This window comes from Pseudoliparis swirei, chromosome 7 (genome assembly GCF_029220125.1).
Source record: "Pseudoliparis swirei isolate HS2019 ecotype Mariana Trench chromosome 7, NWPU_hadal_v1, whole genome shotgun sequence".
NCBI lineage: Eukaryota > Metazoa > Chordata > Actinopteri > Perciformes > Liparidae > Pseudoliparis > Pseudoliparis swirei.
The window spans coordinates 16,199,654-16,225,826 of record NC_079394.1 but is presented as its reverse complement, the minus strand read 5'-3'; the positions used below and the strand labels follow the sequence as shown (position 1 = coordinate 16,225,826).

The following is a 26,173-nucleotide window of genomic DNA, read 5'->3' as shown; positions in this document are numbered from 1 at the left end:
ACCGAACAATCAACCACAAAGTGGGAGATAAATTGAACAATGTGATGTCCACTCTCTGTTCTTCTCTCAGACTTACAACAACAAAAAATCATTATGTGTTTTCCAGGAAGGAAATATCCAGCAATAGATCCCTCAAAATGTATTATTTATGATTTTTATATTCAGTATTGATCGCGGTGGCGTGCTTCCCCTCAGGGTCACGGTCACAGCCACGTCCCCAGCGCCGACCGTTACTCGACGCCCGACGCCGACGTGGAGGAGGGCGAGAAGGAGAAACTGCAGCACAACGGAGAGGCCAGTGGTCTGGCTCTGGGGAAGGTGGACGCAGGGGAGGTGGAGCTGATGCTCAGCCCCGCCCAGACACCGCAGGTAAAGGGGGCGGGGCTTGATTAATTTTGTTACCTTCACATTGAAAATGCGGAAGGTTATGTTTTGATCGCCGTGTATTTATTTATTTATTTATTTGTATGCGTGTTACTCGCATAACACAAAAAGTATTAAACCGAATCGCATGAAATTTGGTGGGATGATTGGTTATTATCCAGGGACCATTTGATTAGATTTTGGGATCAACCGGGTCAAAGGTCAAGGTCAAGGTCATGAAAAGGTCACAATCTTGTTTTTACCATAGCGCGTTCAATTTGTATCCAATTGGCATGCAACTAATGCCAACATGTTCATAATTCAATGCCCAATCGTGTGATATGCGAAGGTATGCGCTCTACCGAGTGCCCATTCTAGTTGTTATTGTTTTGTTTTTTGGGGGACTTGTTTCTCTGCATTTTTATTTTCTTAGTAGTTAGAGTTTCATCGAGGAATAAAACCCATTGTCATAAAGGGACACAACACGGGACATGCTTATTATTATTATTACTATTTTTATTATAATTTCTAATAATGGAGGGGGCGGGGCTTGATTAATTTCGTAATTAGTTTTTTGGGGTAATTGTTTCTCTGCATTTTTATTTTCTTAGTATTTGAACGAGTAATACAACCTATTGTCATAAAGGGACACAAAAAGGGACATTATTATCACTATTATTATTATTATTTTGACAATTTAAAAAAAGTTTTTATTATGAACTCTTTCATTGAAATAATAAAAAGTGGTTCATCTGTAGATGTTAAAAGGTTTAATTGTATGTTAATGCATGATTGTTCAAGAAGGTAATGATGTTATGCTCTACACACACATCCTAACCTCTCCCGGGTGTCGTCTCCCCCCCCCCCCTCCCTCTCTCTCCCGTCCCAGGACTCCCAGAGCCCGGAGAGCGGGGGGGGTCGGACCGCCGGCGGCTGCTATTGGCTGAAGGGGGCGATGTACTCCGACATCGGCACGCTGGCCTGGATGATCACGCTGAGCGACGGCCTCCACAACTTCATCGACGGCCTGGCCATCGGCGCCTCCTTCACTGCCTCCGTCTTCCAGGGCGTCAGCACCTCCGTGGCCATCCTGTGCGAGGAGTTCCCCCACGAGCTCGGTGAGTTCAGGGGGGGAGCCGACGTCTCCGAAATGGCTGCCACCTCAATGTCCTCCTCTTGATGTTCTCCTCCCTCTCCTCTTCCCAGGAGACTTCGTGATCCTGCTGAACGCCGGCATGAGCATCCAGCAGGCGCTGTTCTTCAACTTCCTGTCGGCGTGCTGCTGCTACCTCGGCATGGGCTTCGGCATCCTGGCCGGCAACAGCTTCTCCCCCAACTGGATCTTCGCCCTGGCCGGGGGGATGTTCCTCTACATCGCTCTGGCGGACATGGTCAGTGTTTGCATAGAAGATCTATTTCAGAACGAAATCTTCAGAAGCTTTTAGTATTATCTTTTATTTAAAAGCCACCATGTACAGTTAAAACATGCACTGTACCAGATACAGCTCATTTTCATCTGTAGGGCCTTGACGGACCATAACAAACGTATAACAATAACAAACATAAAACAAGAACAAACATAGAACAATAACAAACAAAACAATAATAAACATACAACAATAGCAAACATAAGCAACATAGACAGGGGTGCACATAACTGGTACGCAGGTACGCATGGGCGAAAATAATCAACAATGCGTAATGCCACTTGTGTTACTTCACGCCTTTGTGTACTTGACCGATCTGATGTTGATCGTCTCTACACAACAGCATGTCATTCTGTCTCTACGTGTCGCGTTAACAGTTCTCCGCTCAGCGTCTCGCGCACCGCAGAGCTCCGATGCCGGCGTGCGCGCGCACATCGGGACGAATAAAAGTCACTTGCACCCCCCCCCCCCCCCACACACACACCCCCATCAACAACTCTTCTCGGCTCGCGCGCGGCAGAGCTCCGATGCCGGTGAGTTTGGGAGAATGAGCAGAGATGCCGTCGTGCGGCCTGCTGGAAAATAAAATATGTTGCCGAACAGAACGTTGGTATTGTCGAATCTCTGGTGCTTTGGGGGGAAACCCACGGGTGACGGCCGTGGAGCTGTTACACTGGTCGCGGGGAACAGGGGTCGGCTGCAGCGACGGGCCCCGGGAGCAGGGGCCAGCCCCAGCTGGCGGTTAGCCTCTGCCTGGTCCCGACCAGCATCTGCTCCAAACCGCTGCATTGCCGGTCTGGCTCCTCTCCTTCCAGGTGCTTTTTCCCTCCAGGGGGCCGCACGTTGGGCTCCAGTGTGACGACTCTCGGGTCATCACCCGTGGGTTTCCCCCCCAAGCACCAAGGATTTGCCAAGACCAAAGTTCGATTCAGGAACATGCTTTATTTCTTTCAGGACGCAGACTGCACGACGGCGCCTCTGCTCACTCTCCCCTCTCAACTTCTCCTTTTATGAGAGCAGGCCTATTTGGAGACCCCACCCCCACAGCTGCCACAGGTGTTAAACACGCTGGCAGTGAAGTAGTGATATCCTGACTTTGAGCTGTGAGGTTCTTCATCTCTCTGTTGTTGTTGTTGTTGTTGTTGTTGCTCTTGCTCCTCAGTTACCGGAGATGAACAAGGTGAGTCGTGAGGAAGAGGACGCCGGTGGCAGCAGATTCCTCATCACTTTTGCCATCCAGAACGCCGGCCTGCTGACGGGCTTCTCCATCATGCTGCTGCTCACCACCTACTCTGGACAGATCCAGCTCGGATAGCCAGTTTAAACTGCACCGCCCCCTCCCCCCTCTCTCCAAGAGGAGGGAACTGTCTCCTCCTCTTCTTCTTCTCCTCTTTATCTTTCTCCCATCCTCGGTTTCCTGGGACAGTCTTCTGGCTGCTGTGCGGCAGGTACGCACACACACACCTACTTGATCAAAAAAAGACGTGAACACGTGGAGTTCCCTACATGCAGTAGATCCCGTGCCGAGCGGGACCCCCCCACAGTCTAGAAACATCACCTGAAGCATAGACGAGTTAAAGACTTCTGAAACTGAGATGCAAAATACTCGCCCAGTCGCTCAAAACTTGTTCCTCCTATTCTCAAGACTTCTGGTCGGCCATTTTGGCTTTTTCCTTTCCTTACCCTTTTCATTTCCTCCCTTTTCCTTTCCTTTCCCTTCCTTTCCTTTCCTCCCATTTCCTTTCCTTTCCTTCCCTTCTCTTATGTTTCCTTTCCTCCCCTTCCCTTTCCTTTCCTCCCCTTACCTTTCCTTCCCTTCTCTTATGTTTCCTTTCCTCCCCTTCCCTTTCCTTTCCTCCGCTTCCCTTTCCCTTTCCTTCCCTTTCCTTCCCTTGTCCCTCAGTGGATGTCATTGAGCCTGAAGTGAGATTCACGACACACAGTATTTATATGGCAGGACATCCTCAGGAGGTGGGAAAAGCACAATCAGGTAACAGCAGCTATAATATCGACATCCTTCTCCTCCACACTTTAAACTCCTCTCTCTTTTTTTCTCATTAAATACCAAAAAGAAACTAATCGTTAGGAAGCCGAACTGGAATTTTAATGAACTTCAAACTGACTTCCAGCTGGATCATAATCGTTTATGCGTGTCGATGTTATATATATATATTTTTATACGTGATAAACATGAACTATGAATTTTTTTTGAAGACCAAACGTGGGCAGACCATCGAGAACATGGAGACGTTCAGAGGGTGACAGAGATCCCCAAAGCAACCCGGATCGGACAAAAAGTCCACACACGGAACCATGAAGGTGACATCTGGAACCGAAAATGGTTCTTCAGAGTGATGCCACGGAAGAACCATTTTTGGTTCCACAAAGAACCTTTCAAACCAGGGTTCTAGAACCATTTCCTTAAATAGTTCTTCAAAGAACCTATTAAGGTGTCTCAAAGAACCTTTAAAAAATGGTTCTTTAAGGCACCATTTCTGGTTCCACAAAGAACCTTTCAAACCAGGGTTCTCTAAAGAACCTTTTCCTTAAAGAGTTCTTCAAATATCCTATAAAGGTATCTCAAACCAAAAGAATGGTTCTTCAGTAGGTGATGGTTCTTCTTGGAACCACAAAGTTTTTTAAAGAACCCTTTAGGAACCATTATTTTTCTGCGTGCAGGTGTTCATATTGGTGACTTCATGTCGTTTACCTTCTGCTCTTCATTGATTCATCACTGAATAGTTTTTTTATTCCTCGTATCATCTGAATCTTCGGCCTCCGCAGGCTGTTTCTCCCAGAATGCTCTATTCTTTTACAGCGCAGCAAAGGTTTGAAGAAGATCAATCGTATGTATATCTACACACGCAGCTCCGCCTACTTTTCTGTGACTGTATTTATATTAATCACACATAATATTGATGGAGAAATGAAGTTGTCTACTGTATTGTTGATGCTGCAAATTGCTCTTTAATCCATATTTACTGATATCAATATAGCTGTTATCCAGGATCCATTTTTTTCCGACAGAACGCACAACATCTTATTCTGTAGATTTAATATTATAATTTTATTTTTTAAAGAGCTGTAGTTTATTATTTATTAGAAATAGAAACCGGGAGCCATGATTGGCCGTCATATTGTTTTAAGAGCTGAATGTTTTTTTGTTATTGCCCGGATGGAGAAGGCCAGCTATGAAAAACGTGTACCATGTGGTACAGTATTACTGCCGCTTGATATTTAAGATGTATGGTATATTATGCATTGTTGTTATAGCCATAGAATATTTATTTTATGCTTTACACACTAACAGTTAAAATATTCAGTTTACATCACGAGCCATGAAAGCAGTTGAAGAGTCTGTCTTTTAACCCTCCTGTTAGCTTCAAATTTACTAACATATTTTACCTGTGGGGTCAATTTGACCCCAGCAATTAAAACCTCCAGAAAATGATTAGAATTTACAAGTTGTGTACAGGACATTGAAAACATATCATGTGAATTTTATGTTTTCCCAGTTGTCCCCAATAAATTAGGAAAAGTCATGAAATGTGAAGCAAAAAGAATGATGTCAATAATTTTTTTAGAGACGTCAAACATTGAATGGGGTCAAATTGACCCCAAAAGTAACAGGAGGGTTACAAAAATTTTTGTTATCTTTGTTTCAGTATTTTATTTTGAATGTGATATCTTTTTGCATTGAGCATTTAAATCTGTATGTTTACAAACTGAAATCGGAGCGTAGAACCTCAAACTGAACTCATGGTCTGTTATGATAATATAAACATCGGAAAGTCGAGGTCGGATTCATAAATGTCTTATTGCACACGGACAATAAGACATGAAACCAGACGTCTCTTTTTTTCAGAGTTAAACAACCAACCAATGTTTTACTTCTCTGAAGATTTTGATCATTTATTGATGTGCTTTAAGAATGAATAATTTAATAACATTGTACATAATGTAATCTACGGGATTCCTCATGAGCCTTCTCTCTGTGTGTGTCATGGAAATCTTTTTTTATAAACATTCTTTTCCAAGAACATTGTGTGTCAAGCGTCTTTATTGTCTCGTTACGGTTTTAACAGGAATAAAACACTTTTTCTCCTTGTGGACTTGTTTATCTACATTTTTCTATTTTTATCCGCCCTTTTTTTGCTTTAGTGGTAATGAAATGGACAGCTGTAGAAGTTGTTGTAAATATATAACTTTATAACACAGGAAAGATTGAAAAGAAAACGTCTTATTCCTCGGTATGTGATCAAATAATAATAAATACAATATTTCCATCCTGAGGTGTTGCGGATTAGATGTATCAAGAAGCAGAAAAAGGAAATAAGTATTCAGGAGTGAAAAAATACAATACGTTAAGTACATTTATGCAAGTACTGTATTAAGTTAAATTCTGAGATGTGAGATATTTACATTTTGGATTGCTGGTGAATAATAGTGTTGCAGGGTTTTTACACAGGGATGAACTCTATCCTCAAGTATTTGAGATGGATAGATTGAGTTACTTTAATAATTGCGCAAGAGGACATTTTTCACGACAGCAGCATTTATACCTTCAGACAAGCAATAAAATATAAAAAATGCACACTAAATATATATATATGTATACTGCATTTTTGTATATATATTTTAAAAATCGAACAATTGGATTTATATAAATTAAAATATATATATATATATATTGTGCATTTTCTATATGTTATTGCTTATCCTGTGTACAAACTTAAATATAAATCTACAAAATGTATATAAATATTATTCTGTTCGATTTATAGTATATATATATATATACTATAAAATAGAACAGAATAATATTAAAATAACGTACAAAGCAAACAAAACAGTTGTAGTGCAAAGACAAACCAACATTGTTATCGTTGAGTGATTCATTTGGCCAGAGGTGATTTATTATCTACAAATCTATGTAAATGTACTTAATTACTTTCTATAACGTAAAAACACGAATTGGATGCAATAAAATACTTTAAATGACAGATAAACCCAAAGTTTACATCGAGTTCGTGTCTATACTGTATTACTGCTAGTGTGCTGCGCTCTGGTGCCCACCAGGGGGCGGTGAAGACACCGTAACAGCACACGAAACTACGTCACTTCCGGGGTCCAATATAGGTGATTTACAATTCCGTTTGGAAACGAAACTGGAGAGCAGCGACGACTTCGACGAGATGGTCTTTGAACGAGCTACAAGAGAGTCGCGTTAACAGGTGAACGGATGTGTATTTAACTCACTTAATCGTAACGATAATGTCCCGGGACGTTAATATTTACTCGAGTCGTGAGAGGACCGGGCGCAAAGTCGCCGGCCGGTTTGCCACGTTACCTTTGACGTTAGCTCCTTTTTGTATTTTTAAGTGCTGTCACGAGTCTAGTTGGTGGCTTTCAAACGGCTGTTCGCTAGGTTAGTTAACTAGTTAACTCCCACTTTGTTAACTAACGGTAGAGCCCTGGTTAGTTATGGTAACTAACGGGGTCTCCCTTTGATTCAGCCGTTGGGTCCACTTGCTCTGTCAGTGAGACGTCATGTGACGTTAAATGGGAATTGTAAATTGCAGTACATGTACAATTAATGTTCAGAATAACATATAGTGGAATAAACATTAAGTGGTATACATAAACTAGATACAGAGTAGACAGTTTAACCATAGTATGCATTTCAGCATATGTGTAGTAATTGTAGATTAAACAGCTGGAGCTATGATTTGAATGAGGTGTATTATGCTATAGATGTGATATACAGTATAAACGGTAGTATACATGTAAATACTCTATAGGTCAGTTTATGTAATGTGTAGTTAAGCATGTTTGTGTATGCAAGGTTAGATGTAGTACAGTACGTGAGAATATTATATTAGTAGATAAGTATTCCATTTGCTGCGTTCAGGGTCTTGTTTGTTTAATAAAAAGAAAAAGTAGAAATACTTAATACCAAGCTGGTGCTTGCTTTTAAAAAAAAGCTGCAGCTCTACATCAGATGCATATGTATATTGTTTATGTCTTGTTTGTCCTTCAGTGCAAACTCAGATTAATAACCCTGTCTGTGGGGGTGTTATATAAAGTGACTAACACTAACATGAAGAGAGTAGAGATTCAAATGGAGAACCTTTTACGGGAATGTGATTAAAATCTATCACATAAAGCATTTTTTACTGAAACCAAAGCTAGTTGTGTTCAGGGACTGAATAGGTATAAAAAAGTAAATCTACATCCTAAATCTTTGAACACCTACAGCAACAAGTACGCTGAAATGACCGATACACAGAAGCAAACGTGTATTTTTAATCTCTCTTTGTTGCTCTGATTTAAATAGAATAACTAGAGAGGGAGAAGCGATGGCGTGCGCCCAGGTGCCACTGGATGAGCAGCAGGTGACCGAGCCGGGCTCGCTGGGGAAAGAGCAAACGCTGCCGGCGCTGGTGAGTCACAGCGGCGCCGCCTCGCTTTAAAAAATCAAATAAAAAATGTACTCTGGGAGGTCTGTGGCGCTCCAGGGATCACCTGACTTTTCTTCCTTCCTCCACATCAGCACCCGGCCAGGAAGGAGGAGCGCTGCTTCGTGCCTTACAAATCCCCGCCGCAGGACGGTGATCCCGCCGAGGCGGAGGAGTTCATGGAACATGCCAAATTCATCACGGAGGACCTGGACTGGCTGCTGGCGCTGCCCCATGACAAGTTCTGGTGTCAGGTGAGAGACCAGCTGATGTGTAAATGTCTGGAACAGACCGTGAGAAGAAGGTGAAAGAAACTCGCGGGTGTTCCTCTTTCCTCCACCAGGTGGTGTTTGACGAGTCTCTGCAGAGGTGCCTAGACTCGTACCTGCACCACGCTCCCCGCAGCCTCGACCTCGCCCCGCTGCCCTCCTCTCCGGCGGTGGTCGAGATGCAGCGCTCCGTGCACCGGGCCGTCTTCTTGACCTTCCTCCGGATGGCCACGCACAAAGAGTCCAAGGTTCCAGGAATCTAGGAATCATAAATACCAGTTATTGTTTGATTGGTACAATCAAATGATGAAAACGCTGTTGCTCCTGTCGCTCTGCGCTCCTCTCCCACAGGAGAACTTCCTCACCCCTGCGGTGTTTGGAGAAATTATCTATGAGAACTTCCTGTTCGACATTCCCAAAATCCTGGATCTTTGTGTGCTCTTTGGGAAAGGGAACGGTCAGCTGCTGCACAAGATGATAGGTGAGCTATGTAATCATTAAGGACAACGTCGGAAACACACGAGGGCAAAGGGCCAAACTGCCACTAAGAAATATAATGTTGCCCCTAGGAGGGGTAAAACAATGCCCCCATAATTTAGATAATTTGATAGTGTTTTGTTGTTGTTCTCTGTTGTGTGTCCCGTCTGTACTGCCTGTACTAAAAAATTAAATAATCAATAAATATGATTTTGAATTATAAAAAAACTAAGAAATAAGTTATTGTTAATAGTTGTTTAAAAAATTTAATAGTAAATAACCACAAAGAAATAAGAATACAATTTAATATAATCGTCTGATTTCTGTTTTTGTTTTGTTGTTAAAAATAATCTCAAAACTCTTTGAATCTGTAGACTACTGCCTAATAGTCTTATTATGACCATTGCTCATACACTGTCAGCCTAAATAAGTATATATATATATTTTTTGGAACAAAGGTTAAATGTTATTTCACAAGTTTCAAAAAGTGTCACAATTTATTTTTAAATGCTGGAGTTCAGCCAGTGGAGGAAAAACAGCCCCCTAAAAAATAAAATATGTCCTCCCCTGATTATAGAGAATGTTTATGATTTAAATGGAACGTTTTGGGATTAAAATATGGATTATGGTATTTTTAATCTGTGCTCTCACTCTTGATGTCCTTATTATTCATTATCATAAGAGAACATCTTTACGCAGCAGCCGTCGTACTACAGCGACCTGATTGAGACGGTCCCCACCGTGGTACAGGTACGATCACATTTAAGAACCCTAAATTTAAAGTGTATGATTTCTTCTTAAGTCACAAAGGTGACGTGTTCTCCTTCTTCAAAGGTGACGTGTTCTTCTTCTCCTCTCTCCAGGTATTCGACACCATCCTGGAAAAGTGTGGTCTCCTCTGTGAGGCCGCGGAGCCGCTGAAGCTGAATGCACACAAACAGCCCACTGCCATGACCATGAGCCAGCAGGTCAGAGCACACACACACACGTCTACACACACATCTACACACACACACACACACACACGTCTATACACGTCTGTGTGTGTGTGTGGTCTCCTCTGCCCCAGGACCTCGTGGACCTCGTCCTCTACCTGTGTGACTCCACCACCACCATCCACGCCTTCCTGGACATCTTCCCCACCGCCTGCTCCAGCTTCCACGCCGACGGCTTCCTGGCCAGGTACGTCGGTCAGGAAGACACCTGGCAGCATCAGGAGGGAAATGAAAAGAAAACCTTCTGTTGATGTTGTTGTTGTTGTTGGTTTGTGTCTCTGTCAGACTGACCTCGTTCTATGAGGCCGCCGTGCCCGACTTGGAGAGGGCGGTGAGGAAGAGGAGCTTTGAGGACAAAGGGTGAGTTTCTGGTTCATAAAATAAAAGAAGACCAGCTCGTTGAATACCTCATTGACCCCCCCCCCCCTCTCCCCCACCACCTACCTCCTCCTCCAGTCTCCAGGAGGACTTGTGGAAGAGGTTGTCTCACTCCTGCCGTCAGATCGTGGAGACGGCTCACCTGCTGCTGCACCACAGCTGCCTGCAGCCCATCCTGGAGGGGTGAGCGCCTCGCTCCGACACTTTGTATCACTGACGACACCAAACTAATGCCTCTTCTTCTCCTTCTCCCTCCTTCTTCTTCTCCTTCCCCCTCCTTGTTATCCCTTCTTCTGCTCCCTCTTCCTTCTTCTCTCTCCTTCATCTTATTATCCCTCCATCTTCTCCATCTTCTTCTCCCTTCTTATTCTACTTCTACTTCTTCTCCCTCCACCTTTTCTTCTCCCTTATTCTTCATCTTCTCCTTCTTTTCCTTCTCATTCTTCATCTTCTCTCTCTCCTTCATCTTCTTATCCCTCCTCCTTCTTATCCCTCCTTCTTCTACCCACTCCTCTTTCTTCTTATTCTCCCTTCTTCTTTTCCCTCCTTTTTATTCTTCACCCTCCTTATTCTTCTCTCTCCTTCATCTCCCTTATTATTATTCTTCTCGCTCCTTCTTCTCCCCTCCTTCTTCTTCTGCTCCTTTTGATTTTGTTTGCATTGCAGGGGAGAAAACATGCAGACCTTTGCGGAGGAGCTCCTCCAACATTTCACCTCTTTTTTACCAGAGAAAAGGTACAAAATAACTCTTTGAGATCAGGGGTGGATTTTTTCTTCTCTTTAAGTGCAATGCCAAAGTGCATGATGGGGGTTTGTGCTCCCTCCGTCCTCCTCCAGGTTCTTGTCGGACTACGACGAGCAGTTCCCCATCGCCGACGACATCAGCCTCCTGCAGCAGGCGCTGCCCGCCATGTATCCTGATGGAGCCCAAAACGAGCTGAAAGCATCGTGACGGTTCTTAAAGGGACAGGCGCGTACATAATAAAATCACACCATTTTGAAGCCCTGGAGTTGTTTTGATATTTAAGTTCAGACAATTTGGTGTTTTCCATGAAAACTCACACTTTTATTTATCAAATAAATGTTCTAATGAATATAAAATATAGTCACGACATTGACAAGGTTATAAATAATGTTTTTTATTGTTAATGTTATTAATGTTCTTCTTGTGGCTCAAAGTTTTCTAGCTTCTCTCACCAGCATAATTGTTTTCAGCTGTGCTCACATTCAGGGGTTTTCTACCCTTCTGTTAGTCTTCTAAGGCGATAAGACAATGTACCAATAGAAGACTGGAGATGGGCCTCTAGACACCGATGTAGAGACTTCATTAAACACCAGAGAATAGTCATGTACCACATTAACTAAGTACAGAGTATTCATGATTCATATAATGTTATCTTCATTGGAAAAAAAACAAGTGCTTTTACTTTAAAAAATATGGACGTTTCTTCGTGACCCCAAACATTTGAACGGTGGTGTACTTTAGGTGTTGCTCCTGTCGCTTTCACTATTGAGTCGCTTTGTTTCCTTAGCCGCCTCCTTCCCTCAGCGATGAGACCAGGACGTCCTACCTGCTCCAGGGGGTGCAGAGCGCCTGGGACGGGGTGGGGCGGCGGAGGCCCCACGGCCAGACTCGGCCCCGGGGGACAGCGGGTGGTGCTGGTGGTGGGGCCTCCTCATCGAGCTTTAAACTCCAGGAGCCAGAAGGAGGAGAGAGCCTGAAGGGAGCGGAGGCCCCGACGGCTGTTCCCCAAACAGGAGGCGATGTGAGTTCTGTGTGTTTGTGTTCTCTCCATTATCAGTGGGGAGCAAAGGAGCAGAATGTTTACCAATGTAACCTAGCAACCAACAATTAATTAATCTTAGCGATTTTAATCTAAATATTTTTCAAAGTTACTTGTTTTGTTTATAAATTATCATAAAGTGGTGGATTATATTCCTGTTATATGTTCCACCGCCTGAGGTGAAGAGGCAACCTGTCAGTGAGAGGAGAACATACTTTAAAAACAAGGTGCATGCTGGGAATTTTAATGCATGTAGAAGTAAAACCAACGGGACACGTTTCACTTCAAAATATTAAAATATAAGATGAAACAAGACGGACGTTCAGAAATATGAGCGTCATGAATAAATGCTTCTTTTACAATATTACATTACATGTCATTTCTTCTTCTCCTCCTTACTCTCCTTCTTTTAACTTCTTCTCCCTTCTACCACTTATTTTCCTTCTTCTCGCTTCTTTTTTTCTGCTTCTCGCTTCTTCTTCTTCCTTCTACTACTACTTTTCCTTCTTCCTCCTCCTCCTCCAGTCTGCTGGCTGCATGGTGAGTGAGGCGGAGCTTGAGTCTCTGCTGTCGGTCATCAGGGAGCTGCTCCCCGAGCTGGGTGAAGGGTTCCTGCTGCGCTGCCTGCAGCAGTACGACTACAGCTCCGAGCTGGTCATCAACAACCTGCTGGAGGGCCGGCTGACCCCCGCGCTGGAGCAGATGGACCGGGCCATGCCCAGGTGACACACACACACTTCTAAATTCACAATATTGAGAAAACACTAAAGTGGTGGTTATTCTGTTTTAATGTATTCAGCTTCACACCTTCAGGACCTTTGCTCTCGATGTTGGGATCAAAGGTCACTGACCTCACACATGTCTGGCCTTAATTTATTAATCCAGACGCTAATTATGATTTTAGCGACTTGAATGTTTAACATGATAAAATGATGAAGCGATGACGGTTTGGATGAAAGGGTGATGTCATAAAATCTGACGACAGACATTTAAAACCTCAAGAGAAACTTTAAATACAGAGAATTGTTGCAGCCGTAATGTACACATCTTCAACCTGTGTCTTCTCCTTGCCTCTTCTCCTTCTTCTCTATTCTTTTTCTTCTTCTCCCTCCTCCTCATCCTATTACTCCTCCCTACTACTCCTTCTTTTCCTTCCATCCTTATTCTTCTCCTTCTCCCTCCCCCTCCTTCTACTCCTCATCCTTCTTCTTTTCCTCCCCATCCTTCTTCTTCTGTTTCTCCCTCCTCTCCCTCCTTATTCTTCTTCTTCTCCCTCCTTCCCCCCCCCCCCCCTGCAGGCCAGTGAAGGAGAAGGTTCCAGATGTTCTGGACGTCAGGTCCAACGTGTTTGACGACGATGAGTTTGACGTGTTCCGCCGTGAGCAGGTGGACATGTCTCGCGTCTGGAAGGGCCGGAGGTGAGCGCCACGCCATGGGCCGCGTCATGTGACGAGTACGGGGGGGGGGCTTGTCATCTTGTTGCTTCCTCCTCTTCCTCCTCCTGCAGGAAAGGAGAGAACGCTCGCGAGATGCTGAACGACAAGCAGCACATCGCGCAGCAGAAGGCTCGGTACCAGGCCTACGAGACGGTGGTGGACGAGGTCGTGCTGCAGCCGGGGGAAACGGGCGAGGCCTACGCGGTGGATGCCTACGACGACGAGTACGACGACACCTATGACATGAGCCAGGTGGGCGCCAACGACCTGGACGGGGACAGCCTGCTGAGCAGAAGGTACATCCGAAAATACTGCAACTATAGTTTCATAAAAAATGTGAATAAGTCAAAATATAGTTTCATAGAAATATTTAATTAAATATTAATAATATAGTGTCATAAAAATGCAAATAAGTCCTAATATACTGTTTTAAAGTTATTTAATTAAATAGTAATAATAGTGTCCTAAAAAATGCAAATAATACCTAAGGCAAGGGAAAGGGGGGGAGGGGGGGGGGATCAGATTCAGAAAGATAAGACTAAATGTTCTCTGGTTATTTATTATATTCAGAGTTCGTACACTTGTGGAAAACCTGGAAAAGTCCTTGAATCTTTAAATGTTTAATTCCAGATTTAAATCCCAAAAGTTTGGGAAAGTCATATTCATATGTTAATTGTACTTAGTTTGATTAAAAGAGTAAACATTAATATAAATATTTATATTTTTAAATCAAATTATTGTCTCATTGGGTCATTTTAAGGTAGATACTCATGTATACACGGAGATTTCACAACATGTTTAGTCGAGGAAATTTGGTTTAAAGTCTTGGAAACCTATTGGTCAACATGTGTGTGATTTATACTTATATAAAAAATTAAAACGTTGTCTTGTAAAATCATATTCTCTAAATCAAAAGAACAAAACCTTTAAATATTGTTTTGTTAAATATATTTATTCCCATATGTGAGAACTAGAAATGTTCCGATCAGCATTTTTGGGGCCGATCACCGATCAATAAAATCTTGATCTGCCGATGACTGCCGATCACAGAATGGCAGGGGAATGGTAATCTTTTATCTATAATCTAGCAGTTCGCTTTGTTTAAAAGGCTGCCTCTATCAACCAGCGGTTAGTCTGTTTCATGTCAACACTCAACAGTATAGTATAGATCAGGGGTCCCCAAACTTTTTCCTAAGAGGGCCACATAACGTTTGCCTTGTCTGCTGGAGGGCCAGCCGGGGCTAGTGAGAATGTGCTCACCTGTGTGCGGTATTGTGTGGTTGTTGCGTTGCGAACAAGCATCGCTAAACATGTTTCAAAGTGTAAATATCCGCTCAAGATGACCAGTTGTTTCAGATCCCTTCGACCAAACTGTTCCCATGAAAACATAAGAAATGTGACTTAATGGATCAATATATAAATTACTTGACTTGAAACTAATATCTGGTGGCGCAGCGCACAGACTGCGCGTCTTTGAGTGCAGCCTCCTTTTGCGTGAAAGAGATCGAAACCAGGTCGGGCGATCTTTTTATTTTTATTTTTCGAAAATGTATTTCTTCATCCGTGGCTGTGATGCACTGCTCACTTATACAATCGTAATCGCCGAAATGGATATGAACGGTGGCTTGAAGATCTCCAGCAATATGTTTGTGAATGTGTGACTAATCTGGTGAGCGAGACAGAGCCCCGCTGCAGACGTCAAGAGAACACAACGCACGCGTAGGGAAACCAGTAGGTTTGAAAACCAGTAGGGGTGTAACACCGGCATATGTGTTTCATGACAGAGGAGATCTGCCGCCGTAGGTGGAAAAGTCAGAGACACGTATCAAAGAGAGAAGAAGAGAGAGAGCAGCGAGAAGCGCAGTGGGAGTGCAGCTCAGTCCACTAAAAAGTGGAAGTACTCTGCGGTCGCGACGCGTCTGGTCTGAACACACTTTTTTTCCGACGCGCGTCGAGACTGCTGCGTAAAATTCTCGACGCGTCCGGTGTGAACACACCATGACATTCAAGCTAACCTAATTTCCCAAACGCTGTGGACATCTGAACGCTGATTGGCCGAGACGCGACACGTCCCATCAAAGATGTTCTATTGCGAAGAGCACCACTCCACATTTTCTCCGCGTCTCAATCACTGCAATCTCAACGGCAGCGGGCCAGGTGAAAAAAATAATAAATCGGAACGCGTCTCTGGTATTGTTCAGGGGGCCGGTCCAAATGGGGAGGCGGGCCGGATCCGGCCCGTGAGCCGTAGTTTGGGGACCACTGGTATAGATATTAGTTCATGTCGGGTTTTAATCATTCACCGGTTCATTATTATTATTGTTCACATCATTTAGTCATTCCCCATTTCAAATGGTTCCCGTTGTTAACGGGTAAATGGAATGTTCTCCGTAACGCAGCACGGAGTTAAAGGGACAGATCCACCTTCATGTTACAGCCGTAATATCTTCATTCACCTATTTCCTAACTTTCATACAGATCCCTTTGGGATTCATTCAGCGCAATACCCCCCTATTTTATGTGCACAATTTGTAGAAATTAAACTAACTATGAATTTAACTGTATTGAAGAAGAAAAAAAACACCCACGGCAGCGCTCACTCACAGCGAGGGATGGGAGACATGGCATCACGTGCAGCGCTTTTGCTGGCCGTCCGCGGCTTTTTGGAAGTACTACGTCTACATTTGAAAACATTCCAGACGGGAGAAGTCATTTTGCTACTGCCAAGCTCCGCTCTGCTGTTGAGGCAGGTGGAAGTCACGCAATTAATTTACGTCACGTCATCGGCTTTTTTTATCGATGCTTTATTGGCTTAATTTACACGCGCACACACACGCACACACACACAATATTTTCCACAGACGTATTCGTTACTAATTTTATTTTGACAAAATGCTTTTTGCAATTTGGAACGTGATATACTTGTGCTAAATATTCAGAGGATTTCTTAAAATATTCTGTGTGTGTTTGTGTTGTGTGTGCACGTGTGTGTTTTCCTCGCAGGCCTTTCACGATTCCACAGATCCTGAGAAAAGGAAACAAACCAGAGTTGGAGGAGGAGGGTGAAGATGAAGAGGAAGAAGAGACACTGCAGGTACTGAGAGAAAACCCAAATAGACCAACGCAGCAGTTTAAACTTAGTGTGTGTGTAAAATACAACTTATAATTGGCAATTATGTCAATTTTACCAATTGTTTCAAGTGTAAAGCTACATGTTGGTCACTTAAAGCCAACATCATTTGGTTTACATACGTCCCAGTCCGTGCTGTAATCTCTTTTTTAAATGTTTGTTGGTTCCTTTGTTCCCGTGTTGACGTGCGGGTGGGTTTTTGTGTATTTCAGAACAATGTGAACCGGGACCAGTTTGTCCAGGACCCGGCGCTGCTGAGGGAGCGGGCCGAAGCCAGGAGAGCCGCCATGCATCAAAGGAAAGGGTGAGAAGGAGTTTTTTTTTTTTCAAACGAGTCCTAATATACTGTCGTATAAATTCTTTAATTAAATAGTAATAATAGTGTCATAAAGAAAAGAAAATATGTCCTAATATACTGTCATATAACTATTTAATTAAATAGTAATAATAGTGTCATTTTTTTTTAAACAAGTACTAATATACTGTTGTATAAATTATTTAATTTAAATGGTAAAAATAATGTCGTAAAAAATGCTAATAATACCTAATATGCTGTCAATGTTCTTTCATTAGATAGTAAAAATATAGTGCCATTTAAAAAATGCTAATGAGTCCTAATATACTGTCATACAATTCTTCAATTAAATAGTAAAAAGTGTCATAAAAAATGCTAATAATACATAAAATGCTGTCATAACATTCTTTAATTAAAAAGTAAAAATAGTGTCGGAGAAAATACAAATAAGTCCTAATATACTGTCATTGAAATATTTAATTAAATGGTAAAAATAGTGTCATACATTTTAATAGTCATATCATTGAATGTTGTGAATTGTCATTGCACAGCATGTCAAAGTTAAGTAAAAAATTTAATTAAGTCTGTAAATAGTTTTTATCGTCTGTCATGAAACAATAATATGACGATCATACTTTAGTACCTCTTTAATAAATGTGACAGAAGTCAAACTAAAGCGCGTCTTAAATGAAATGTATTATTCTCAGTTTCCGTCCGGAGCCGCGTCCCAGCGGCGTGGTGGGTCAGCCCAAAGGTCAAGGCCAGAACAAGGAGACGCTCCTGGACCGCCGCAAGAAGGAGGCGCAGAAGGGCCGCGGGGCCAACCACAACCGCCGCAACATGGCTGACCGCAAGAGGAACAAAGGGATGATCCCCTCGTGACCTGCCGGCTGCTCGGGAGGAAGGACAGGAGGAAAGGAGGAAAGGAGAGCCGAGGCGTGAGAACAACCAAAGTCACTGTGCCACGGAAGGTTTTGAGTTCCGTTAGCTTGCAGACTTTTGTTAGCGGCTTATTTAAAACTCTGAACGTCTGATTTTAGGGACCCGGCGCCCCCCGAAGGACCTTCACCCCTCTGGAGGAAATTATTTTTCTTTTTATAGCTCGTTTTAAAAGTCTCGAGGACAAAGAGTAAGATCCTTTCTTTTTTTTTGCCAAGTAACAAATCAGTTTATTATTTTTAAGATGTTTCTTTGACATCATCAACATCATCATCATCGAATAGAAAACATAGGAATAAAAGGAAGATGCTGTGTTTCCTTCTGTAGCTGGAAGGACAACGGCCCGGTGATGGAGGCTGCTGGACATCAGCTGCACGTGGCGTTCAAGTGCATCGGGAATTTCACTCGCTGGTTTCCAGCCTACGTATAAAAAAAAAGTACAGGGAGAGGGGTCGTCTCCCTCGTGGCCATTTAGGACCCTCCTCAAGTCGCCATGCACAGAATATTTTATATGTGGAGAACAGATCTATCGGAGCATTTTGTAACAAATTTAAAAAAGCCCCCACACATACGTTGCATAAAAAGAGAAAACATAAAATAAATACAATAACACTGTTTTTTACATTCATTTGAATCTTTTCACAGTATAATTTAGTTTGAGACTTCACAGTTAGTGCCTCCGATGGGGCTCTACTGATGTTTGGGTTTTAAGTCTAATCGATACGACGTCGACGTGTCTGCACATTAAACATGAAACACAACCGTCACTGCACCGGATCCAAGACGGCGAGTTTACGTTATTACATAATGCAGCAGCAGAGATGACCTTCTGGAAGGAAACGAGCAGATCAATATAATCAAAAGGAGATCAATATTATCAAAAGGGTCTAACGTCCAACTGTTTATAAACTTATGAATTTAGTTACTGAAACATACACAACGAAAAATATAAATACGGTGCGTTTGTGGGGTTTTTCACTCTGCAGTGAAGACATATTTCTATAATATATACATTTATTTCTATAATATATATATTTCTATAATATACATGTACAGGACTGTCTCAGAAAATTAGAATATTGTGATGAAGTTCTTTATTTTCTGTAATGCAATTCAAAAAACAAAAATGTCATGCATTCTGGATTCATTACAAATCAACTGAAATATTGCAAGCCTTTTATTCTTTTAATATTGCTGATTATGGCTTACAGCTTAAGAAAACTCAAATATCCTATCTCTAAATATTAGAATATCATGAAAAAGTATACTAGTAGGGTATTAAACAAATCACTTGAATTGTCTAATTAACTCGAAACACCTGCAAGGGTTTCCTGAGCCTTGACAAACACTCAGCTGTTATAAATCTTTTTTTTTTACTTGGTCTGAGGAAATATTACAATTTTATGAGATAGGATTTTAGAGTTTTCTTAAGCTGTAAGCCATAATCAGCAATATTAAAAGAATAAAAGGCTTGCAATATTTCAGTTGATTTGTAATGAATCCAGAATGCATGACATTTTTGTTTTTTTAATTGCATTACAGAAAATAAAGAACTTTATCACAATATTCTAATTTTCTGAGACAGTCCTGTATATTATATCAATATATATATAATATATATTTCTATGATATATATAGTATATAAATATATACATAAGCTTTACATATATTTCTATAATACATATATTAATTTAATATAAATATTTATGTATTATATGTATATATATATTTTATATCAATATATATTATAGAAATATTTATAATATATATATATTGTATATAAAGTTATTTCTATAAATATATATTTATATATATTATTGATAACCCATAGGATGCCATCAATCATTCGACCAGCCCACGGAGTCTCGAGTATGCAGAAAGGGATATTTACACCTTGTCCTACATACCAGATATTATATAAATAAGCTATACATATTTATATTATAAATATTTCTATAATATATATTGATATAATATATATTGTGTGTTTTAAGGACCAGTGCAAACACCCGTAGCTCAGTTTCTTCTCCACTAAACCTCAACAACTAGCATTTAATATCAAACTTTGAGTTTGGTCATGTTTGTTTTATCAATGTTAATAAGTTGGTTATTGTCATCATTTGGACCTAAAGTGACATTAACACTGACCAGTAGGTCAACGCGTCCCTCCGTAAACCATAAAGCTTTGAATGTTCCAGTTGACACCTGAACGCCTCGCAGCAGGCGGCGTTACCGTGACGAGTCTCGTCTTCACGCGTAGAAACAAACTTTTAAACAAAGTCGTATGTTCACATGATCCCAGGAAGAAGTTCTGTATACACACAGCAGCACCCCGTACGGTGCTTCAAAGAACTGTCAGAGGTCAACGTCTGACCCGGTTCTCTTCCAGGTCCCGTTAGCAGCGAGCAGGAAGCGGCGAGCTCAGAGAACGATGGCGTGAGGCGTACGTTAACCGTCTCTGTGAGCGCTGCCTGGAGGAGAAGAGTTTGAATTTAGTGATGTCACACTTACTTTTATAATGTACACTATACGACATTATACTACTGACCAACTATAACTATGATGACATACTTTACTTATTATCTACGACACACACACACACTGTGACTTTTGTTGTGACATTCAATACTATTTTATTTGGACAGTTTTTATCATATACAAAAAAAAATTCTAGAACATACAATAATATGATATTTTAAACAACATACTACTCTGGCAATGTGAAGAAGTCATAGTATGTAATCATTTTTAGAAGTCTGAATAGTAGATTATTTAAAAAGCTTTAGTACATTTAAAGCCGTTGTATATTTTATTTTAAAAATCCATAGTATATATATTTTTAATATAGTATAATATATATATATATTATAATACAAAAAATAGTATATTTTATTCAACAACAAAAACAGTATATTTTAAACATAGTATGTTTTATTAAAAAAAAGATGGTAAATGTTATTTTAAAAAACAGTATATAAATATTATTTTTAAACATTATTTAAAAAATATATATATACTTAGTATAATATTTGACAAGCCATACAGTAATGCCGTTGTAAACATCCAGGAGGTGTTGCGTAACCCACCGATGATGCTGCGCTTGCACAGAGGACAGGTGTGATGCAGCAGCAGCCAGGGGTCCACACAGTCCCTGTGGTACTCGTGGAGACAAGGCAGCACCCGGAGACACTGGGACGCAGACGATGAAGAAGAAGATGACGACGACAACAACAACAACATGGATCATTTTCCAGGGAATCGTGAGTGTAAATCAAAGAGTGTATATCAGAGCGGAGCGCTGCCCCACCTGGTTGTTGTTGAACGGCTCCAGGCAGACCGCACAGTCGTCCGTCTCCACCGGCTGGGTCGGGTCGCACCGCGGGTCGGGCCGCCGGTACGTTTTGGTCTTCAGGGACGACATCGTCTTCAGCACGTCCTGTTTGGGGAAGAGCTGAGGAATGTCACATGACATGTTATATCGCCGTGGCAACAGGAGGGAACCAAAACACATGAATGAACTCGGGTACCACAATGTAGAAATACGCCAAGTATTCATATCAAAATAGACTTAAAGTAGATATTTAGAATGGACTAATATACTCAGAATAATATGTTATGTTATTGTATTATAATTATTGATGTATTCGTGTGTTACTTTAATGCTGCAAATATACTTTTTAAACTGCAAAGTAACTTAATTGATCAAATAAATGCAGCAGATTTTTCTTTTAAACTGAAGTACAAAGATGCCAAAGATGTATTTGTACAAGTGTAAAACAAAACCAACGTGTGACCTGCGATGACATCATCAGTAAAGATAAAGATGGTTACCTCCGAGTCCTCGTTGCGCTGCTGGTCCTGGTTCTGGTTCTGCCAGCGAGCCTGAACGATGACCCCGGTGCTGAGGACCAGCGCCACCAGGAGGACCGTGTCCCACAGCTGCTGCAGGTACTTCTATGAGAAGAAGAGGAGGAGGAAAGCGGCGAAGCTTTAACATCGAGTCTCGGAACGACCACGGTTGCAGCAGCAGGCTGAGAATTTTTTTTCCCCACGGTCCAGAGTAGAAGATTAATAATCCGTATATTACTCAAAAAGCTAAAAATGCCTCATTTGTAGTCACATGAATGTGAAGCAGTTCTCTGATTACGTTAACTTTGGGTAAAAAGCTTTGGTGAAATTTTATTTTGTCGCTAAAAATCAATAAAGAATATTCTTTTATATCGAGTTTGGCCATAAAACAACATGTGATTTATATCTTGATTTTTGTAATACTCTTTCATAGACATATACATATATATTTATATATGTATATATATTTATATGTGTATATATATATACATACACATATATATATGTGTATGTATATATATACACACACAATTAAATTATTAATTATTCTAATGAAAAAACACGGTATATGAACAAAATGTTCAATCTCACTTTGAGTAAAATATAAATGTAGTCGGACACGTAAACAAAACCGTGTGTCGGTGCGGGCTCCCCTACCTGGACCTGAGAGTTGGTCTCTCCCGTGCAGATGACCCCCTGCCACTCTCCGTAGGGACCTCCTCTCGCACGGCCGCAGCTGGACCACAGCGTGAGCGTGGCTCCCTGCCCGGACACAGCAGCATGCTCAGCCTGTCATCTGCTCTCTCGCCACCGGAGGGCGCTAAACATCTGAGAAACACACCAATCTCACCAGGTTGTCCTGCAGGATCGTCTCGTAGGTAATTTTCGCTGTGGCTTGAAGGCCCCTGGAGGGGGGGAGGGGGGGTGGGGGGGATGAGGGGAGAGAAGAGAGAGAGGATTCATTTAGTGCATTTAGTTCATTTAAATTAACTAAGCTGTTAACTGGAACAAGTGATTAGATTTGTTTTAAGCAAGTTACGATTACTCTTGCTTTTAAAAAACTATAAAATAAAAATGTTCCTGGTAGGAAGATTTATATACAATACATATATTTATTGCATATATGTATATAAATCTTCCTACAAATATTTGTTGCATTACTTCCAAATAATTAACTATAGCTGGCCATACAAAATTAACAATGTTATAAATTCAAAGAATAAGTAACCAACTTATTATGGACATAAATTGGAGATTAAATATGGCCTTAAACTGGTTGTTGTTAAATTACTGGTGTAGAAATTCAACAATAACCAGTTTAAGTCCACAGATCAAAACGATGCGTTCACTGTCCTGCATGTTATTAATAACAACATGTTTATTAATAATAACATGCAGGACAGTGAAAGCATCGTTTGATCTGTTGGCAGGAAAATCCTCAACTGAGGTTAAGCATGTGATTAATGATATTAAATTGTCAGATTGATTTTTAAAAACTGGTATATGAGATATTTCCACGTCGGCATGAATACAGAATATCGTGTTCTGCACCTGAGCAGAGCTCCGATGAGCTTGGTGACATTCTCAGATGTTTGGATCACGATGACGGGCTTGGACAGCACCTGCGACAGATCCATCTGCAGCACCAACACATGAAGAACGGCGTAAATACGAGAAGAAGAAAAAATGTTTCCTGACAAATTTCAATGTAATCCACAATCTCTTCTTCTCTTCTTTTAAAGACTCGGGGATGAAATGAAAAGGGGATTTACCTCGCTGACAGTCTTCTGGTTGAGAGCCAGAATGATCAGCGCAGACGCCCCAAGGACCAGCGCTCGCTTCATCTTCAACAGAGGAGGGTGCACGTCGAGTGTGTTGCATGAATTCATACGAGCTAAATTCTGTTCTGGAGCGAGTTCAGCTTCTTACTTTTTTGACCATGGTGTCGGTGAAGGACTCCTGGCGTCCGGTGGAGGAGGCTTTGTTTTGGTCCACCTCCAGCGGCACCACCCCGATCCACAGCTCCTGCTCCTTGGTGTCGTCCTCCCCCGTTACTCCTCCTCCTCCTCCTCCGCTCGCCTGCGTCTCCTCGGCCACTTGAACCTGAGGATGGAAACCAAGATGAACACTTTTCGAAAAGCACTTAAATACACTTGCCTCTGGCCAACCATATAATATATATATATATCAGGCATGAGAATCCCTCACCTTTCGGCGAAATTCGCCGTTTTGAAACCAAGATAGGTGACTTACGTGAATCGTGTAGATCCGAAGAGTTTTTGTTTTGGGGTAGGGGGTGGGGGGGGGTCAATTGGCCGGCCGGCGTTTATGAGATTGGAGTGGGACGCGGAGAAAGTGTGAAGTGGTGCTCTTCGCAATAAAACATCTTTGATGGGACGTGTCGCGTCTCGGCCAATCAGCGGGGGGTGTGCTAGTGAGAGTCGCGCGCGAGCCGAGAAGGATTGTTGACGGGGGGTGCTAGTGACTTTTTTTTTGCTCCGTCCCAATGCGCGCAAACCGGTGTCGGAGCTCTGCAGCGCACGAGACGGCGGGCAGAGGACTGTTAACGCGACACGTAGAGACAGAAATGACATGCTGCTGCTGTAATGTGGCGCTATAGAGAAAGTGACAGGGGGGCGGGCCAAATTTTTTTTATGTCATGCGATCTACCATACAACGCCGCGATCGACGTATTGAGCACCCCTGGTATAGAAGATCGCGACAACCAGGTAGAGGCAGAACAGACTCGAGGAACAGACTCGTGGCTCAGCAGAGCACAAGACTTGAAGACTTGTTCACGCCAACAACAAAAAAGGAAGTTGGTTCATGAATGACCATATTATACACAATATTACTATTATTATAGTATTATAGGGCCCGATCACTGACTTGGTGTCAGAATGGAGGACCTATAGATTATCATACAACGTCCAACATCGATGTTCGTGGAAGTCACCACCAGCACCCCCCCCCCCCCTATCCTCCTCACCTTTTTCACCCCTGACCCGTTTTCATGCCTGATATATATATATATATATATATACAATAAAATAAATATTTATATATAAATATATTTTAAAAAACAAATATATATATGTATTAAAGAATAAGATACATATAAAAAATGTGTATATATAAAAATCAAAATATATATAATATATATAAAAAAATAAAAAGATATATAAGATATATATACATATATAAAAACATGTGTATCTAAATAAATAAATATATATATTAAAAAAATATCTATAAATATATTTTGCCTGTAATACCTATACGTTTTTTATTTATGAAATGTATATATTTAAATAGGATAAAGGTGATATCGCCTTGGTACTTTTGGGTGAATTGAAAAAATAGAGGGCATTATTTTGGTCATATGCAATTTTTAGACTATTTATTTCTCAGATTTTTTTATTTTTATGACAGTTTTATAGCGAACATATGCCTCACCAGGACCAGTTCTCCCTGCAGCTCCTCCCGGTCCTCGGCGCTCCTGCCGGACTCCACCACCACCTCCCCCTGGAGCAGCGCGCTGACGACGGGCCGCTGCTCCAGGAACACCTCCACCAGAGCGACCTGCTCCGCCGCCACCAGCGGCCCGGGCCACCGCAGCAGGACGAGCGGTAACGTCGCCCAGAGGCGGCACCAACAGCGGCAGCGAGCTAAAGCCATGGCCCGGGACAACCGACACAGATACAGTTAATAAATAAAACTCTTATAAATACATAAACATCATCAACTGTTACCTAACTTTCTTCTTTTTTTTTCAAGGAATTTGGTTTTCCAGTTTCGCTAGCTTGACACCTCGAATGATGTAAACAACGGAATACAGCTTCCGGTTTCGACCGGAAACAGCAGGAGGATCGTCATCTTGCGTACAAACAGGTAGAGACGCATAACCTGAAATTAAATCCAATAATGTATTAAATAAAATAGTACACGGTCGTTCTAGCTCACTGCAGAGCCCACTAAAATATATAAATATGCTAAATTTATTCTGTTAATATAAAGTTAGTTTTTTGACCGTTGGTCCGTATCAAAGACAATATATATGAAGTTGAGACTAACCTGCCGAATTTATTTCTTCGTTTTAAAGCCACAATTCAGACCCGCTATGAATACATATGTGCATGACTATTTCACGTCTATAATTACAACGAGGAATACTTCGTGTGCACTGTTGTCGTCCGATATTCAAACCAAAGCCACCTGTAGCTGTTACACCTGCGCAGTGTGATCACATCATGTCGCCCATTGAGGAAATTTGGCTAAACTGTAAAAAATATAATTACCCTTTTTAAGAGTAGCATTAAAACAGATGGGAATAACTTAATCGACGAATAATACTAATATTAATTTATATATAT

General features: G+C 41.6%; 3 protein-coding genes across 7 annotated transcripts in view; 2 read left to right on the top strand and 1 right to left on the bottom strand.

The window, feature by feature from the left end:
- slc39a14 (solute carrier family 39 member 14) overlaps positions 1-5,832 on the top strand; it is a 30,220-nt gene extending 24,388 nt beyond the window's left edge. For all 3 annotated transcript variants that reach the window (XM_056418587.1, XM_056418588.1, XM_056418589.1), the window contains exons 6-9: positions 196-369; positions 1,253-1,481; positions 1,570-1,754; positions 2,953-5,832. In XM_056418587.1, coding sequence (XP_056274562.1) covers positions 196-369; positions 1,253-1,481; positions 1,570-1,754; positions 2,953-3,105 — 741 coding nt within the window. In that variant the 3' untranslated portion in view covers positions 3,106-5,832. The remainder of the gene's footprint in view (positions 1-195; positions 370-1,252; positions 1,482-1,569; positions 1,755-2,952) is intronic.
- A 1,098-nt stretch (positions 5,833-6,930) lies between these two features.
- On the top strand, positions 6,931-18,568 carry ascc2 (activating signal cointegrator 1 complex subunit 2). Of its 3 annotated transcripts, none has more exons than XR_008832354.1 (20): positions 6,931-7,024; positions 8,128-8,233; positions 8,344-8,502; positions 8,592-8,765; positions 8,869-8,998; positions 9,677-9,744; positions 9,858-9,962; positions 10,064-10,176; positions 10,275-10,349; positions 10,446-10,550; positions 11,034-11,102; positions 11,205-11,279; positions 11,917-12,133; positions 12,677-12,873; positions 13,450-13,569; positions 13,659-13,883; positions 16,591-16,681; positions 16,930-17,021; positions 17,720-17,950; positions 18,053-18,568. XR_008832354.1 is itself a non-coding variant. In XM_056419401.1 (19 exons), the coding sequence occupies exons 2-19, from the start codon at positions 8,150-8,152 to the stop codon at positions 17,892-17,894; spliced, it is 2,274 nt and encodes a 757-aa protein (XP_056275376.1). In that variant the 5' UTR covers positions 6,931-7,024; positions 8,128-8,149; the 3' UTR covers positions 17,895-18,568. The 3 variants fall into 3 exon arrangements, 1 of the variants encoding a protein (XP_056275376.1); XR_008832353.1 differs by having other exon boundaries at positions 17,720-18,141; positions 18,279-18,568; XM_056419401.1 differs by having other exon boundaries at positions 17,720-18,568.
- A 1,399-nt stretch (positions 18,569-19,967) lies between these two features.
- On the bottom strand, positions 19,968-25,584 carry rnf215 (ring finger protein 215). The gene is made up of 10 exons (XM_056418675.1): positions 25,257-25,584; positions 23,730-23,903; positions 23,573-23,644; positions 23,352-23,437; positions 22,651-22,705; positions 22,458-22,562; positions 21,783-21,905; positions 21,259-21,402; positions 21,038-21,140; positions 19,968-20,422 (listed from the first exon to the last, which is right to left on the bottom strand). The coding sequence occupies exons 1-10, from the start codon at positions 25,476-25,478 to the stop codon at positions 20,400-20,402; spliced, it is 1,107 nt and encodes a 368-aa protein (XP_056274650.1). The 5' UTR covers positions 25,479-25,584; the 3' UTR covers positions 19,968-20,399.
- Positions 25,585-26,173: the final 589 nt, after the last annotated feature.

Coding starts and splice junctions, on each gene's coding strand:
- rnf215 (XM_056418675.1), bottom strand. CDS start 25,478: ATGGCTTTAGCTCGCTGCCGCTGTTGGTGCCGCCTCTGGGCGACGTTA. Junction 21,403..21,782: donor AGCGCAACGAGGACTCGGAG/GTAACCATCTTT, acceptor GACATTCCTCAG/CTCTTCCCCAAACAGGACGT. Junction 21,141..21,258: donor AGCCGTTCAACAACAACCAG/GTGGGGCAGCGC, acceptor TCTGCGTCCCAG/TGTCTCCGGGTGCTGCCTTG.
- ascc2 (XM_056419401.1), top strand. CDS start 8,150: ATGGCGTGCGCCCAGGTGCCACTGGATGAGCAGCAGGTGACCGAGCCG. Junction 8,234..8,343: donor AGCAAACGCTGCCGGCGCTG/GTGAGTCACAGC, acceptor CCTCCACATCAG/CACCCGGCCAGGAAGGAGGA. Junction 13,570..13,658: donor CGCGTCTGGAAGGGCCGGAG/GTGAGCGCCACG, acceptor CTCCTCCTGCAG/GAAAGGAGAGAACGCTCGCG.